This window comes from Schistocerca americana, chromosome 1 (assembly GCF_021461395.2).
Source record: "Schistocerca americana isolate TAMUIC-IGC-003095 chromosome 1, iqSchAmer2.1, whole genome shotgun sequence".
NCBI lineage: Eukaryota > Metazoa > Arthropoda > Insecta > Orthoptera > Acrididae > Schistocerca > Schistocerca americana.
This window is the reverse complement of record NC_060119.1, coordinates 944,035,335-944,052,991: the sequence shown is the minus strand read 5'-3', so window position 1 is coordinate 944,052,991 and position 17,657 is coordinate 944,035,335. Positions and strand designations below refer to the sequence as shown.

Below are 17,657 nucleotides of genomic sequence, written 5' to 3'. Positions count from 1 at the left end.
TGAGGACCTGGGAGTGGTAAGGTGCCAGGCTGAAAAAAACACAAAACTTAACTCGGAAAAGAAATGTTTTTAAGAAGTGAAATTAAACCATCTCAAATGAATGTAAGAAAAAGAGCAATAAATATTTATTGTTGTTGTGGTCTTCAGTCTGAAGAGGGGTTTAATGCAGCACTCCAAGCTATTCTATCTCATTCAAGCCTCTTCATCTCCAGATAACTACTATAGATTACATCCTTCTGAATCTACTTATTGTGTTCATCTCTTGGTCTCCTTCCACAATTTTTACTCTCTAAACTTCCCTCCAATACAAAACTGATGAATCCTTGATGATTTAGAATGTGCCCCATCAACTGATTCCTTCTTCTAGTCAGGTTGTGCCAGAAATTTCTTTTCTCATCAGTTGTGTTCATTAGTTATGTGCTCTCCTCATTTAATCTTCAGCATTCTGCTGTAGCATCGCATTTCAGAGGCTTCTATTCTCTTCTTGTCCAAAATGTTCATCATCCATGTTTCACTTCCATAAGTGGCAACATTCCATAAAAATACCTTCAGAAAAGATTTCCTAACATTTAAATGTAGATTTGATGTCAACAAATTTCTCTTCTTCAGAAACATTTTCTACTATCTGCTACTTTAAGTGTCTCATTTCCTAATCTAATTCCCTCAGCATCACCAGTTTAATTCAACTTCATTCCATTATTCTTGGATTGCTTTTGTTGATGTTCATCTTATATGCCTTTTCAAAGTCCTTTGCTGTCTCTGACAGAATTACAATGTCATTGGCAAACCTCAAAGTTTTTATTTTTTCTCCCTGAACTTTAATTCCTGCTCAAAATTTTCCTTTGGTTTGTTTTACTGCTTGTTTAGTATACTGTTTGAATAAAATTGTGGATAGGCTACAACCCTAGTAGACTCCCTTTTCAACCACTGCTTCCCTTTGATTCTCTTCAGTTTTTATACCTGCCATCTGCTTTCTATACAAGTTGTAAATCATCTTCTGCTCTCTGTATTGTATCCCTGCTACCTTCAGAATTTCAAAGAGAGTATTTGAGTCAATGTTATCAAAAGCTTCCTCTAAATCTACAAATGATATAAATGTAGATTTGTCTTTCCTTAACATATCTTCTAAGATAAGTCATAGTGTCAGTATTGTCTCACATGTTTCTACAATTCTCTGGAATCCAAACTGATATTCCCCAAGGTTGGCTTTTATCAGATTTCTCATTTTTGTGTAAAAAATGTCTGTTAGTATTTTGCGACAATAATTTATTAAACTGATAGTTCAGTAATATACACACCTGTCAGATATTTTTGTTGGAACTGGATTTATTATATTGTTCTTGAAGTGTGATGTTATCTCACCTGTCTCATACATCTTCTACACTAGATGGAAGAATTCATGATTGGCTCTCCCAAGGCTGTCAGTAGTTCTGACAGAATATCATCTTCTCCCAGAGTGTTGTTTCAAACTTAGGTCTTTTAGTACTCTCTAAAATTCATCTCACACTATCATCTCTCCCATCTCATCTTCATCTACACCCTCTTCCATTTTTATAGTACCGATTTCATCTTCCTTGTATAGATCCTCTATACACTCCTTCCCCCTTTCAACTTCCCCTTCTTTGCTTAGGACTGGTTTTCCATCTTTGCTCTTGATATTCATGCAGCTGGTTCTCTTTTCTCCAAAGGCCTCTTTAATTTTTATTTAGGCAGATCTGTCTGTAACCTAGTGAAATATGATTTAATGTTCTTACATCTGTAATCCAGCCAATCATGAGTAGCCATTTTGTACTTCCTGTCAGTTTCATTTTTGAGACGTTTGTATTCCCTTCATTTGCTACATTTTTATATTTTCTCATTTCATCAGATAAATTCAGTATTTCTTGTGTCATCTTTTTACCTGTGTGATCCTCTGTTGCCTTCACTATTTTGTCTCTGAAAGCTACCCAATCTTCTTCTATTGTATTCCTTTTCCCTGTTCTTGCCAGTCATTCCCTAATGCTCTGCCTGAAGCTCTCTACAATCACTGGTTCATTCAGATTATCCAGGTTCCATCTTTCTAAATTACTATCTTTTTGCAGTTTCTTCAGTTTTAATCTATAGTTCATAAACAATAAATTGTGGTCAGAGTCCACATCTGGACCTTGAAATGTCTTACAATTTAAAAATCTGTCCTGAAGTCTCTAGATTACCATTACACAATCAGAAGACGCAGTCTATGCACTTGCAAATGAAGTCCTAGAAACCCTTAATGAAAAAATGCTAGCACTTGGTGTCTTCTGTGATTTATCCAAAGTGTTTTACTGTGTTGATCACCAGATTCTCTTGCAAAAAGCAAAATTAGTAGGAATAAGTGATGTTGCAGGCAATTGGCTACAGCCATACCTCCAAGACAGAAAACAAAAGGTTGTCTTGAATAGCTCAGGTGGAGTATGTGATGCTTTCTCAGATTCTGAATGCAGCTCCATTACATGTGGAGTGCCTCAGGGCTCAATTCTTGGGCCACTATTATTCCTGATTTTTATAAATGATCTACCATCATGTACAAGCCTGCCGTGTAAATTTACATTATTTGCTGATGATACCACAATTTTTAAGAGCAGTAGAACACACAACAATCTTCAGGAACTCATTAATCACATACCCTCAGATGTTAATTGGTTCAAGGTGAATGGTCACTCATTAAATTCCAGTAAGACGAGCTTTATTCAATTCTGTACAAAAACAGAAAAAGAGAGAGAGATAAGTGTGACATGTGGTAATCAACCAATAGAAAGAATGGAAACAACAAAATTTCTTGAAGTGGACATTGACAAGAAAATGAACTGGTCTTCACAAATTATTAATCTCTGTAAAAGGCTTAGCTCTGCTACCTATGCTTTACAGGTTGTCACTACAAGTGTTGAACCTAACACTGCAAAAGTGGCATACTATGGCTGTTTTCATTCTCTCATTGAGTACGGAATTATTTTTTGGGGCAACCAGCCACTAGCAAGGACAGTGTTCATTGCACAGAAGCGAGCTTTAAGAATTATATGTGGATTGTACCCAAGAGACTCATGTAGAAATAGATTTTGAAAACTTAAAATATACACAACTACATGCCAATGTATTTTTTCTCTCATGTGTTTTGTTTGTAAAAATATAGAGATATTTCAATCAAACAGTAATTATCATGAACTCAACACACAGAGGAAGAATGACATACACAGTGAGCACAGAAATTTGAGCTTGGTGCAAAAGGGTGTCCATTACACTAGAGCAAAACCCTTCTATGTTCTTCTGCCTGAAATAAAGACAGAGATTCATAACAAGAGTAAGTTTAAGAAAGCGCCAAAAAGATTTCTGCAAGAAAAAGCTTTTTACAATCTAGATGAATTTTTAACTAAATAAATTGTAAAATTTTAATATTATGTAATAAAAGTTGACATAATGCCACTAAGAATGTTATTTAACCTGAGCTCTGTATCTGTGTGTGCTCTGTATTTGTTTTCTGTAGTGCTTTAATGATTCTAAGAAAACATGTATTTTCTTTTTCTGTATTGCTGCCCAAAGAATTTACTGTATAAATTTTCATATAATTATGTACTCAAATTTCTGTATATGCTATAAGATTATCAGATTGTATTTGTAAAAAACTGATGCGTTCCACGTCCTTGTGAATCCAACACAGTTGGATCTATGGAACACGAAATAAATCAAATAAAATCACTTAGCAACCTTCTGGTATCTCCAGGTCTCTTCCACATATGCAACCTCCTTTCATGATTAAATTACACACTGTGCAGAATTCTAGCAGGCAGCCTCCTCTTTCATACTTTTCCCCCCTGTTCATGTTCACCTACAAGTTTTCCCTCTTCTCCTTTCCCTACTATCGAATTCCTGTCCCCTACTACAATTAAATTTTTGTCTCCTTCAACTTTCTGAACAATTTCTTTTAACACATCATATATTTCTTCAATCTCTTCACCATCTGTGGAACTGATTGGCATATACAATTGTACTACTGCAGTGGGTGTTGGCTTTGTGTCTATCTTTGCTATGACAGTGTCTTTACTATGCCATTCGTAGAAGGTTACCTGCATTCCTAATCTTGTATTTATAACTCTGTCTTTACCTGGCCAGAAGTCCTGATCCTCCTATCACTGAATTTCAGTAATTCCCACTGCATGTAACTTCAACCTGTTCATTTCACTTTATAGATTTTCTAACCTATCTAAGTGATTAAGGGATGTAAATTCCACACTCCAATCCACAGAACACCAGGGTGTTTTTTTTTGTTGTTGTTGTTTTTTACCCCCCTACCCTGATGACAGACAACATTCTTATGGGTAGTCCCCACCCTGGGATTCAGGATTCAAAATGGGGACTATTTTACTTCCAGAATATTTTACCCAAGAGGTTGCCATCACATTTAACCATGAAGTAGATCTGCATACCCTCAGAAAAAATTACAGCTATAGTTTCCCCTTCCTTCCAGCTGTTTGTAGTACTAGCACAGCAAGGCTGTTCCAGTCAATCATCCAAACTGTTTCCACTGCAACTACTGAAAAGACTGCTGCCCTTCTACAGGAACCAGATGTTTGTCTGACCTGTCAACAGATACCCCTCTATTGTGGTTTCTTCTGCAGTAAGGCTACCTGTATTGTTGAGGCATGCAAGCCATCCTACCAACAGTGAGGTCCACAGTTCGAGCACATATTTAATATTTGAAATTTAAGAGATTTTCTGTTTAGGATTAACAGCATGACCTTGTGTAAAGCTTCTGTCTCAAAACAATTCCAATGAAGCATCATACAAATTCAGGCATGACTAGAATACACAGAAAATATTTCAATTAACACACGATCCAAAAAGTACATCAAGCATCATTAAACATTTAGTGAACACATCAGTTAATACCAGTAAGCACAACAGTTAGAATAATCAAGGAGAAACTATAAAACAATTTAAAATAAAGCCTTTAGGTAAATCAGGGACTCATTATTTGAACTCTTTAAGTGGAATGCAAATAACTCAGGCTGGTTCTATATGACAAAGTGTAATTAAAAATTAAAGAATAATGCCTTCATGACTTTAAATGAAATAGAACTTAAATTAACCTTGAGTACAAGAGAAATGACAGAAAACAAGTATAAGTAATACTAATAAATTAATAAAAAAGTTTTAACAATGTCAGTTAACTAATAGGGATGGTCAACGCTTGAAATGAAATTAGGATTAACTGAAACCTAACACACATAATAAGGAACCCTACAGCACTGCAACAGCTGTGCATAACCATTTATATTGCCTGCACACTACATGCCACAGCTCACTAATCAACTTTACCCATAAATTCTGTAGACACCAAAAAGCAGACCAAATTCCCAGACCCTCTTGCACCAAATGTGAGCAACAAGCTTTTTGGATGTCTAAGTTGGTAGAACCAAAACTGACACACATTTGCTGATAGCTTCTATGTCCCTCATAAATGACAGCACTCGTCCTTGGATGGCCATCCTGCAGTTACCAGTTTACATGACTCAGAGTGAGTTCACATGCACTGCGATTGTCAGTGAGGTAGAGATCATGCGTGCCCCCTGGTGGGACATGAAAAAGTTAGTTGCTTAGTGGCATAGGCAAACATATTATATACCTCTTTTAATATCATAATGAAGCATGTATGAGTCAAGAATGGATGGCAGAGGTGCCATGCAGCAAGTAGATTATAGGATTATGAAGCTGGAATTTTTAGAACTGCACAGGCACAAGAGTGTTTGCAATGCTCAGTTTTTTCCATTTGGTGAATAGAAAGTGTTCATAACCACACAAGATGCAGTTCCACAGTTCTCATATTTACATAATATAATTTTAATATTCTACTTCCTTGGATGAGTTCAGTCAGCAGTTAGTGAGCTTTGAATGATTTTTCTGCCCCCCCCCCCCCCTAGCAAAAGTTGTAGGGAATTTATTCTTTGAAGTCTTGATTTGTGGCATTTAAGTTCTACATCAAATGCATTAAATGCACAAAAGTAATTTTATATACATTTTTATCAGTTTGAAAGAGACTAGTTATGTAAGTGATAATGAGAAAGGCTTCCTTGAGCTACAGTGATGCCTTTTAATCCACCTGGAGAAATTTACAAGAAGTTCTGATTAGCTACCCAGAAGGCAGAATTTATTTTCTTGTTTCTTTCAGCATGATGAATAGTTGTTGTTAAGTTTATGAGAGAAATAAGGTGGCAGAAAACTGGAGATCTACTTCACTGTGAAGATGATGAAGAGAAATAAGGCTGTGAATTTGAACGAGCCAGTCAAACAATTCCAATTCATTTTATTCAAACCATGGAATGGACTTCACATCACCTAGACCTTTATCATGCTAATACATAAAGATTCAGTTTCCTAATTGTTGCCAGACTGTGGGGAAGCATGTTAAGAACAAGCTACTATCAAAACGTATTTCACAAGCACCTGCTGTCAGTGTGACAACAACGAGAACTAACAGACAGAGACCAAACCAGGAGGGTCACAGATGATCACACATTCAGGAAAATACTGCTCACCAAGAATCTTCCAGATCCACATATGGGCATCTAGTGCCATATAATATACCATGACACATCATCCCACAAACACATTTCCAATATGTCATATACCGATGACATCATATTTTGAATAACTCTTAGTGACTTTAAGCCTTTAGCCTTCTGATCAGTGACTTATGAGCATGACTATATCGTTGGCAACACTGCACCAATGTTGACTCTCCGAGTATTTGCTGCACTAAATAATTATAAAAAGCGTTGTTATTAAGCTATTTTTAAATGTGTACAGGTGTTATAAATATAAGTGTTGTTAAAATAGTGGAAGTGTTAGTGAAGCATAAAATAAGATTAAATGGGGTAAGAAGCGTATTTTCCTTCTCGCGCCTGTAGCGTGAATCCTAGGCCTAATTTCACGCGCACGAATCATAAGTAAGCAGTGAATTAAACTTATAGGCAAACGTTTCCAGTTGGTATAAATATAATATAAGTTTTGTTACATTAGTGGAAATGTTAGTGAAGTGTAAAGAAGATAAAACGGGGTAAGAAGTTTATTTTCCTTCTTGCGCCTATAGCACGGATTTTAGGCTTAATTTCACACGCGCATATTGTAAGTAAACAGTGACTTAAACTTATATGTAATCACCAGTTTTTTTATTCAATACTCTTTCAAGTTATCTATATCTGCCTGAATAGTTTCTAGGGTCCTTTGTTTACGTTTTAGTCACTACTTAAATCAGTTTATACCATTTCTGTATTTACCATGAGTGGGAAGTGTGTGACATGCCGTAGGATCGTTAGTTCCGGGGGTATGGTGTGATGGATGCTGTAGTTTCTTTCATTGGGGCGAATGTAATGGCGTAGGAAATGGGGACATAAATGAGGCTCACCAGTGGTATTGTAGGATCTGCAGTAGAGATAGGAAAATACCTAAACAGGAAGGGAAAATTGCAGCTCTTCAAGCTAACCTAGACAAGGAAAGAGAGGATCTGGAGAGGTTAAAGAGGGAGAAGGGTGAACAGAGGTGGGAAGTGGCAACAAGTAATAGGGGGAACAGGCAAAGGAGAGCATCAGACAGCCTTGTCAAAAATCTTGAAAATAGATTTGACCTGTTGCCTCAGTCAGAATCGGATGAGCCTCATGTAGCTGAAGCTGTAGAAAGGGCACAACAAGCTTTCAATGACTTGAAAAAGGTAGGGAAATTTGTAAAGAGAAAGAAAGTTCTGTTGTTAGGTAGTTCCCATGGTAGAGGTGTTGGCCAACTACTGCAGGAAAATGTAGGTCCAGAGTACTAGGTCACAAACTTTTTCAAGCCTAATGCAGATCTGGGTCAGGTAACAGGATATCACAAAGGAGGATGCCGTGGTTATAGCGGGTGGTCCAGGAAATGGCATTGACAGAGACTCTGAATATTCCATAGAGAGTGACCTGGTGAAGATAGCATCAGCAACGAAGCATACGAGTGTGGGATTTGTGTCTGTGTTGAGACGCCATGATTGGCCTCATTTGAACTCTTCTGTAGGGAGGGTGAAATTGAAGTTGGAGTGTCTGCTTAGGACGGATATAGGGTCCCATATTGATTTGATTCCTGTGGATGCTATCAATAGGAGGGACTACACCAGGCATGGCCTTCACCTCAGTAGGAAAGGGAAGGAAAAACTGTCTGGATTCATTGCAGAAAACTTAAGGGGGAACTTTGTCACAAGTGGTAAAATACCAGTGGTCACAGGTGTCAGAGGGATGCCTTTTCTAGGATAGGGAAGGGAGAAAGAAAACGAGTTTTAAGAGAGATTGGCAGACACACTCAGTTTGAGAAAACAGATGAACAGGAGTCAGATTTTAGCATACGGCCTCCATTTAAACAATGTTTAACAGAAAGTAATCAGAAACTGCCAGTTCATCTTCGCCAAAGCAGTTATAATCCCATTAGTATGCAGTATCAGTTATCTTTATTACACCAGAACATTCTGGGACTCAGAAATAAAGTTGATGAACTACTCATTTGTACTGATGAAATGAATTCATCTAACCAAATTGACATAATCTGCCTCTCTGAATATCAAGTGACCACTGGTATAGATATGTTAGACATTTCAGGGTTTAAGCTAGCTTCCTACTTCTGCAGAGTAGATATGGATGGAGGAGGAGTTGCCACATTTATTAAAAACTGCCATAAATTCAAGAACATTGACATTAATAAATTCTGTTTAGAGCAGCATCTAGAAGCATGTGCAACAGAAGTAGAGTTCCATAACAGATCCTATATAATAGTAACTATTTACCGAGTACCTGCAGGAAATTATAATCTATTCATAAATCATTTAGAAGCTCTTTTGGGTTATTTAACAGGAAGAAACAAAGAAATTTTGATTGCTAGTGACTTTAATACAGATTTTCTAATGCTATCTTCCAGTAAACATTCACTGCAGTTAGTAATGTTGTCTTTCAATCTAAATCACACTGTAAACTTTCCAACTAGGATCACTAAATCCTCAAGGACAGCCATTGATAACATTTTTATAGATAAATCAAAGGAACAAAATCATATCATAAAACCTGTTATAAATGGACTATCAGATCATGACATGCAGCTCCTTGTTTTAGATGTAAATTCTAAGCAGATTATCAAGACTGCTAAATCTGAGTACAGGAGAGTAGTCAATCAACCAAAATTTGAGTGTTTTAGAAAACTGCTCAAAGATATGAACTGGAAAGACGTTTATAGTGCTCATGACATGAATGAAAAATATAACACATTCATGAACAATGTCAGTATCATGTTTGAAAGCTGTTTTCCTCTAAAAGTTACTCAAATTAAGCAGAAGTGTATAATAAAACCATGGATTACACAAGAAATAAAATAACATATTATCAAGAACACAGTCTGAATTTCTGAAGGGTTCTGATATCAAGAAGGCTATTTACACCTACAGTGAAAATGTACTTAATTCATTAAATAACAAATTACAAGCAGCAGGTATTTTCTGTGATTTGTCAAAGGCATTTGATTGTGTGAACCACAACATCCTTTTAAGTAAATTAGAATTTTATGGTGTCACGGGCAGTGCTGCAAAATGGTTCAAGTCATACCTCGCTAACACGAAACAAAGGGAGTCAGTGCAAGGGACTAGTGAATTAAGTCATCACTCATCATCAGAAAGGGAAGAAATTACATCTGGTGTCCCACAAGGATCAATCTTAGGACCATTGCTTTTTCTTGTGTACATTAATGATCTCTCATCAGTTTCACTTCCAGAAGCAGAGTTCGTTTTGTTTGCAGATGACACAGGTATTGCAATAAATAGTATGTAGAGTGTAGTTCTAGAAAGATCTGCTAATGATATTTTCATGGATATTAATAAATGGTTTAAATCCAACTCACTGACATTAAACTTCAGAAAGACTCACTATATGCAATTCACTACCTGTAAGAGGTTTCCACCCAGCATATGCATAAAGTACGAAGAAGAGCAGATAGAAGAGGTTGACAGTCTTAAATTCCTGGGATTACAACTTGATAATAAATTCAGTTGGGAGGATCACACCACAGAATTGCAGAAACGCCTTAACAAATCTGTATTTGCAATTCGAGTGTTAGCAGACATAGGCGACATAAAAATGAAAAAGCTTGCGTACTTTGCCTACTTTCATTCCATAATGTCATACGGTAAAATATTTTGGGGTAACTCTTCAAGTCAAACAACAGTTTTCAGAGTCCAAAAGCGTGTAATACGTATTATTTGTGGAGTAAATTCACGGGCGTCCTGTAGAAACCTCTACAAAGAACTGGGTATACTAACTAATGCCTCACAGTATATTTACTCCATAATGAAATTTGTCCTAAATAGTATATCTCTTTTTCCAACAAACAGCTCAGTACATGCATACAATACCAGGAACAAAAATGATCTGCACAAGGACTTAAAAGCACTTACTTTAGTTCAAAAAGGGATCCACTACTCAGGAACACTCATCTTCAATAATTTGCCAGTAAATATAAAAAATTAAGTTACAAATAAAGATCAGTTTAAAAGGAGCCTGAAATACTTACTAGCGGCCAACTCCTTCTACTCCATTGACGAATTTTTTAATAGAAACAAATGATGTATATATTCATACTATTAGTATTGTTATTTCAACTTAAAAAAAAAACTGACATGTTCCACATCCACGAGGACCTCCTCAGCACGGATCTATGGAACGAAAAACTAATCTAATCTAATCTACTATTAAAACAGAGTCCTCCCAGCTTTGGGTGCATTATTGTGACATTACCATCAGCACCACAACTGCAATGGAGGTACTCTGTAACAGCTGATGAACATTTCTGAGGATTGGTTCACATACTGCATTTTAGAGCTATGTTGTTCCTTATCAGTTTGTTTCCTAGCCCTTCTACAATGATGATTAGGTTCAACACATTCCTGAAATTTATTCTTCACAATAATAGCATTAATAAAGTATATAGGCACACATAATTGACAAAGATACTGAAGAATTTTTTGTAAAATCTTCTATTTTATTATATACGGATTGTAATTATTTTCATTGGACTTGGTTGCTACCTTATATGAGACCTTTATGTCTTAAGTTGGGTGCTAAAGACCAATATGTCAAACACCCAAAAACAACTAACTGTCATGTCCTAAGAGTAGGTTCTCCAAACTGGACCAACTATTACAACCAGTTTCCTTATTCCAGTTGCAGTGCTGTGGTGCTACTGGGCCAGAAGATTATATAAATTTAAACCCATCTACTCCTGAGGTACTGCCACCATCATGCTGCATACAGGACATTGAGTGTTACTATGAAACAAATGCTACTGAAACCTTCTATACTAAAGGATGCTGGTTTGCTGAGGAAGAATTCTTGGGTTTTGTAGGAATGTTGATTGGATGTGCAGTTGTTGCATCTGGAGTACTTGAGGTAAGAAAAAGTGTATGAAATTATGTCATTGTCATTATGAATATTAGTTTTTTTAATTCCTGCTGTGTGTCCCAACACATTTGTAATGAGTATGGTTCAGGAGCCTGCACTTTGCTAGTGAAACATTTGTAACAATTGTGCAGCAATATTGTTAGTTATATGTATGTGAGTAATATGGATATGTGGACTTTGATGCACTTTGCACATAAATGCTGTATTATACCTGACATCACAATCCAATATGGCAGCCACATTTCACTTAAATACAGAACTGAACTGTATGATACCATTAATGCCACAAGTCACATTCCCTCTTAGCAATGCTGTCATCTTCTTTATCAATAACATCACAGACATGAAATCATGATTCCTGAATTGCATAAAATGATACCATGTTCAAAGACATTACCAATACTACAATATTTTCACGTTAAAAAAATTCGTAAGCTTGTCTTGAATTGGTGAAACTGGTATAGGCATACTTATTCAAATACAGAGATGTGTAAATAGGTAGAATATGGCACTGCAGTCGGCAACACCTGCATAAGACAAAGAGTGTCTGGTGCAGTTGTCTGATCAGTTACTGTTGCTACAATCACAGGTTATAAAGATTTAAGTGAGGTTGAACCTAGTGTTATAGTCAGCACGTGAACAATGGGACACAGCATCTCTGAGGTAGCTATGAAGTGGGGATTTTCCCATATGACTATTTCACAAGTGTACCATGAATATCAGGAATCCAGTAAAACACCAAATCTCCAACATCACTGTGGTCGGAAAAAGATACTGCAAGAGGACCAACAATGACTGAAGAGAATCGTTCAATTTGACAGAAGTGCATTGGTCAGCTATGCAGGGACTTTGAGAAGGAAGATCGGGTAATTGTAGTTGGGGGAGCAGGAAACAGCCTGGTGATGAATCCAAGATACAATGTTAGGAGTGACCTGGATAAAATAGGAGCAGAACCTGAGCACACACATGTGGAGTTTGTGGAGGTCTTTCAGCACCATGATCAGTCATGGGTAAACGCTGCTGTAATGCGTGTTAACACTGAGCTGAACAGGATGCTCCAGACACTGGAAAAATCTCACGTAAGTGTTGTTTCAGTAAATCATTATGGTTTGAGGGGGGCAGTGCACAAACGGTTTAATTCATACTTAACTGGAAGAATGCAGAAAGTTGAAATAAGTGGTTCATGTAATGATAAAACAACAGCTGATTCCTCAAATTGGGGGGCTATCAAGTACGGGGTCCCACAGGGTTCGGACTTAGGTCCTTTACTGTTCTTGATGTACATTAATGACTTACCATTCCACATTGATGAAGATGCAAAGTTAGTTCTTTTTGCTGATGATACAAGTATAGTAATAACATCCAAAAACCAAGAACTAAGTGATGTAATTGTAAATGATGTTTTTCACAAAATTATTTAGTGGTTCTCAGCAAATGGACTCTCTTTAAATTTTGATAAAACACAGTATATACAGTTCCGTACAGTAAATAGCACAACTCCAGTAATAAATATAAACTTTGAACAGAAGTCTGTAGCTAAGGTAGAATTTTCAAAATTTTTGGGTGTGTCCATTGATGAGAGGTTAAACTGGAAGCAACACATTGATGGTCTGCTGAGTTCAGCTACGTATCTTATTAGGGTTATTGCAAATTTTGGTGATAAGAATCTCAGTAAATTAGCTTACTATGCCTACTTTCATTCACTGCTTTCGTATGGCATCATATTCTGGGGTAATTCATTGTTAAGTAGAAAAGTATTCATTGCTCAAAAACGTGTAATCAGAATAATTGCTGGAGCCCACCCATGGTCATCCTGCAGACATCTATTTAAGGATCTAGGGATCCTCACAGTATATATATTCACTTATGAAATTTGTTGTTAATAATCCAACCCAGTTCAAAAGTAATAGCAGTGTGCATAGCTATAACACCAGGAGAAAGGATGATCTTCACTATGCAGGGTTAAATCTGACTTTGGCACAGAAAGGGGTAAATTATGCTGCCACAAAAGTCTTTGGTCACCTACCAAACAGCATCAAAAGCCTGACAGATAGCCAACCAACATTTAAAAATAAATTAAAAGAATTTCTAGATGACAACTCCTTCTACTCACTGGCTGAATTTTTAGATATAAATTAAGGGAGGGAAAAAAAATAAAAATAAAAAAAACCAACCAACTTAAACATTAGTGTCATGCAATATTTTGTGTAATGTAATATCTTGTATAGACATCTTTTATTAACCTGACACGTTCCACATCATTACGAAGTGTCGTATTCATGATCTATGGAACAAGTATAAATCTAATCTAATCTCTAATCTAATGCTATTGGTAGGTGGGGATACACTACACATGGCCTGCAACTGAATAGGACAAGGAAAAGTAAGTTAGCTTCTCTATTAGCAGTAACTGAAAGAGGGTCCACAGTAACACAAGGGGCGATCCGTGTGGTTAATGGGTCCAGGCAGACAGGATTTTTTAGGTTAAAGCCGAAGTACAGACAGTTGACAATCAAGATAAATAGAATAAAATAAACTTCATGTACAGTTAATTGGGGTAAAGCTAACGGCAGTATCAACACACTTCATCAAAATATCAGGGGAATAAAAAATAAACTACACGAGCTATCAGTGTGTTTAGATGATCTCAAAAATAAGAATGGGATTGATATAATCTGTCTGTCTGAACACTATGTGTAAGTGGGTATAATTTGGCATCTTACACTTGCAGATCCAGGGTGGATGAAGGAGGAGTTGGCATTTTCATAAAACAAGGGTATAAATGCAAATTTTGTGTTGATCAGCACTTTGAGGTTTGTGCATGTGAACTTCAGCTAGATAAAGTAGTATTGATATTAGCAACAGTGTACAGGTCCCCATTAGGAGACTGGGAGCTGTTCATAAAAAAGTTTGACTCCCTTTTATGCTGTCTGTCAGACAAAAAGAAGAAGTTATTAATCTGCGGTGATTTCAGTGTAAACTTTCTAAGTAATTCTGATAGGAAAAGTGAACTAGAAGTGTTATTAACAACAAATAACTTAGAATCAGTGATCAATTTCCCTACACGTACACCTCAGGACAGTAGCACTTGTGCAGAAAGAGGATGTAAAACAAACACATGCTTTCATTGTGGTAAATGGATTGTCAGACCATGATGCACAACTGATTAACTTACAATACCTAACAGGGTGTACAGTTCAGAAACCATTAAGTAGAAGTGTGAGGTCGCTCAACCCAGTGTCTATACAGCACTTCAGAGAAAGCTTAAGAAATGTTAATTGTGGAGAAGTATATAAATGAGCCAAATGTTAATGATAAGTGCAAAATATTTCTTGATAAATTTATATCCCTCTTTGAACATTGTTTCCCAAAGAAAATTACTAAGTGTAACACCACACACTTTTCAAAGAAACCTTGGATTGCTACAGGTATTAAAGTGTCTACAGAAAGAAAAACAAAACTCTATGAGACAGCAAGAACTAGTAAAGATCCAGAAGTAGTTTTACACTATAAAAATTATTGTAACATACTGAGAAAAGTTGTAAGGAAATCAAGAAATATGTATGTTAGAGAAGAAATTAACAACTCCGGCAATAAAATCGAATCAATATGGAATGTTGTTAGAAGGGAGACAGGAAATGTAACCAATGGGGTAGGTAGTATTAGTGTTAAAGAGAACGAGACCATCCTAAGCAACAGTACACAAGCAGCTAATGTATTTAAGAATCATTTCTTAAGTGTAGGAGAAAAAATTGGTGAGAACAGTTCAAAAGAAAAAGCTAGCCAGTACATGGAAGAATCTGTTTTGAAAAAATTTTGTTAGATTAAGTTTCACCTAACAACCTCTTGTGAAATAAGTAAAATTATAAAATCTCTCAAAAGTAAATGTTCTGTTGGAGTAGATGACATCTCTAATAAGATATTAAAACAATATGGATCAATTACAGCTGATGTTCTGAGTCACATATGTAATGAATCACTAACTCGAGGTATTTTCCCATACAGGTTAAAAATGCCATTGTCAGGCCTCTCTACAAAAAGGGGGACACCACAGATGTCAATAATTATTGGCCAGTATCCTTGCTTACAACATTCTCAAAAATCTTCGAGAAAGTAATGTACTCAACAGTGGTTAACCATCTCACCAATAATAGGATATTTAGTAAATCACAGTTTGGATTTCAAAAATGCTGTTCCACTGAGATAAACAGTTTCACTGTCCACATAATAGAATCTTTAAATAGTAAAATGTCACCAATAGCAATTTTCTGTGACTTGTCCAAAGCGTTTGATTGTGTGAACCATGACATTATGTTACAGAAATTACAATTCTATGGTATAAATGGAATAGCATATGCGTGGTTTAAGTCATACCTACAGTACAAGAAGCAAAAATTTTGGGTCAAGTGAGTTAAATAAGTTTGCCACTTCATCTAACTGGGGTGAAATTACATTAGGTGTTCCACAGGTTTCAATCATGGGTCCCCTTCTGTTCTTGATATATGTGAATGACCTCCCTTCCTGTCTGAAACAGGAAGCTGAACTGACACTGTTTGCTGACGATACAAGCATCATTATTAATCCAGTAAAAGAAAGTCCAATAGAAAATGATACAAATGGGGTCTTTGGAAAAGTCATTAATTGGTTTTCTGCATATGGGCTTGCTCTAAACTTTGAAAAAACACAGTACATCCAATTTTCTGCTGCAAAAAGTACAGTTCCTTCAATAAATATAAGACATCAACAGAAGTCAGTAGACAGGGTAGAGCATACTAAGTTTTTGGGTGTGCATATAGATGAGAATCTTAATTGGCAAATTCATATTTTGGATCTCCTAAGGCAACTAGGTCCAGCAACTTTTGCGATCTGAATAACAGGCAATTTTGAGGGTACAGGAATTAGTAAGCTGACATACTTTGCATACTTTCACTCTCTGATGTCATATGGAATAATATTTTGGGGTAACTCAACATTTAGACAAAAAGTATTCACTGCTCAAATGAAAGTGGTTAGAATAATGTGTGGGGTTCATAGTCACACATTTGTAGGCATCTTTTTAAAAGATTGGGAATTCTTAAAACAGCCTCACAATACATATACTCACTAATGAAATTTGTTGTCAACAACATGGACCAGTTTAAAAACAACAGTGACATTCATGATAATAATACCAGAAAAAAGAAAGACTTACTTTTGCTCAGTCTATTTTGGCACAAAAAGGGGTAAAATATGCTACTATAAAAATTTTCGACAGATTACCAGATGAAATAAGCTGTCTGACAGACAGCAGTAATAGCTTCAAAAATAAACTGAAATCATATCTCCTTGACAACTCCTTCTATACCATAGATGAATTCTTGAATAGGAATAAATAAATCTATAAATATAGTATATGCATTTTATGCCATTTAAGGGAATGGGGTAAATAACAGAAATTTTAATCTTTAACTCTGTATTGTAGTATATATATATTAAAAAATTTTGTTTCATATGTGCATTTCTTGTGCACTTGATACAGTCCATATCATAACGGCTACTGTATCATGCGATTGACCAATGGAACACAGAACCAACTAACTAACTAACAAACCTTTTGCAAATTGCTGCAGATTACAATGCTTGGCCATCAACAAGTGTCAGTGTTCAAACCATTCAATGAAACATCATCGACATGGACTTTTGGAGCTGAAGGCCCACTCATGTAACCTTGATGACTGCATGACATGAAGCTTTATGCTTTGCCTGGGCCCATCAACACTGACATTAGATTGCTGATGACCCGAAACATGTTGCCTGGTTGGGCGATTCTCGTTTCAAATTGTATTGAGTAGATGGATGTGTATGGGTATGGAGACAACCTCATGAAACCATAGAACCTGTATGTCAGCAGGGGAATGTTTAAGGTGGTGGAGGCTCTGCAGCTGGAGTGATATGGAACTCCTGATATGTCTAGATATGACTCTGACAGATGACACTTACGTAACCATCCTGTGTGACCACTTGCATCCATGCACGTCTATTGTGCAATCTGACATACTTGGGCAATTCCAGCAGCACAACGCGACATCCCACACGTCCAGAATTGCTACAGATTGGCTCTAGGAACACTCCTCTGAGTTTAAACAGTTCCGCTGCCCATCAAACTCCCCAGACACGAACATTTTGAGCATAATGGGATGCCTTGCAACAAGC

General features: G+C 36.5%; 1 protein-coding gene across 1 annotated transcript in view; it reads left to right on the top strand.

Moving 5' to 3' along the window:
• Positions 1–17,657, top strand: part of LOC124548166 (leukocyte surface antigen CD53-like) — a 141,864-nt gene that overhangs the window by 68,828 nt on the left and 55,379 nt on the right. Inside the window, exon 4 of the mRNA XM_047125159.1 lies at positions 11,229–11,453. Coding sequence (XP_046981115.1) covers positions 11,229–11,453 — 225 coding nt within the window. The remainder of the gene's footprint in view (positions 1–11,228; positions 11,454–17,657) is intronic.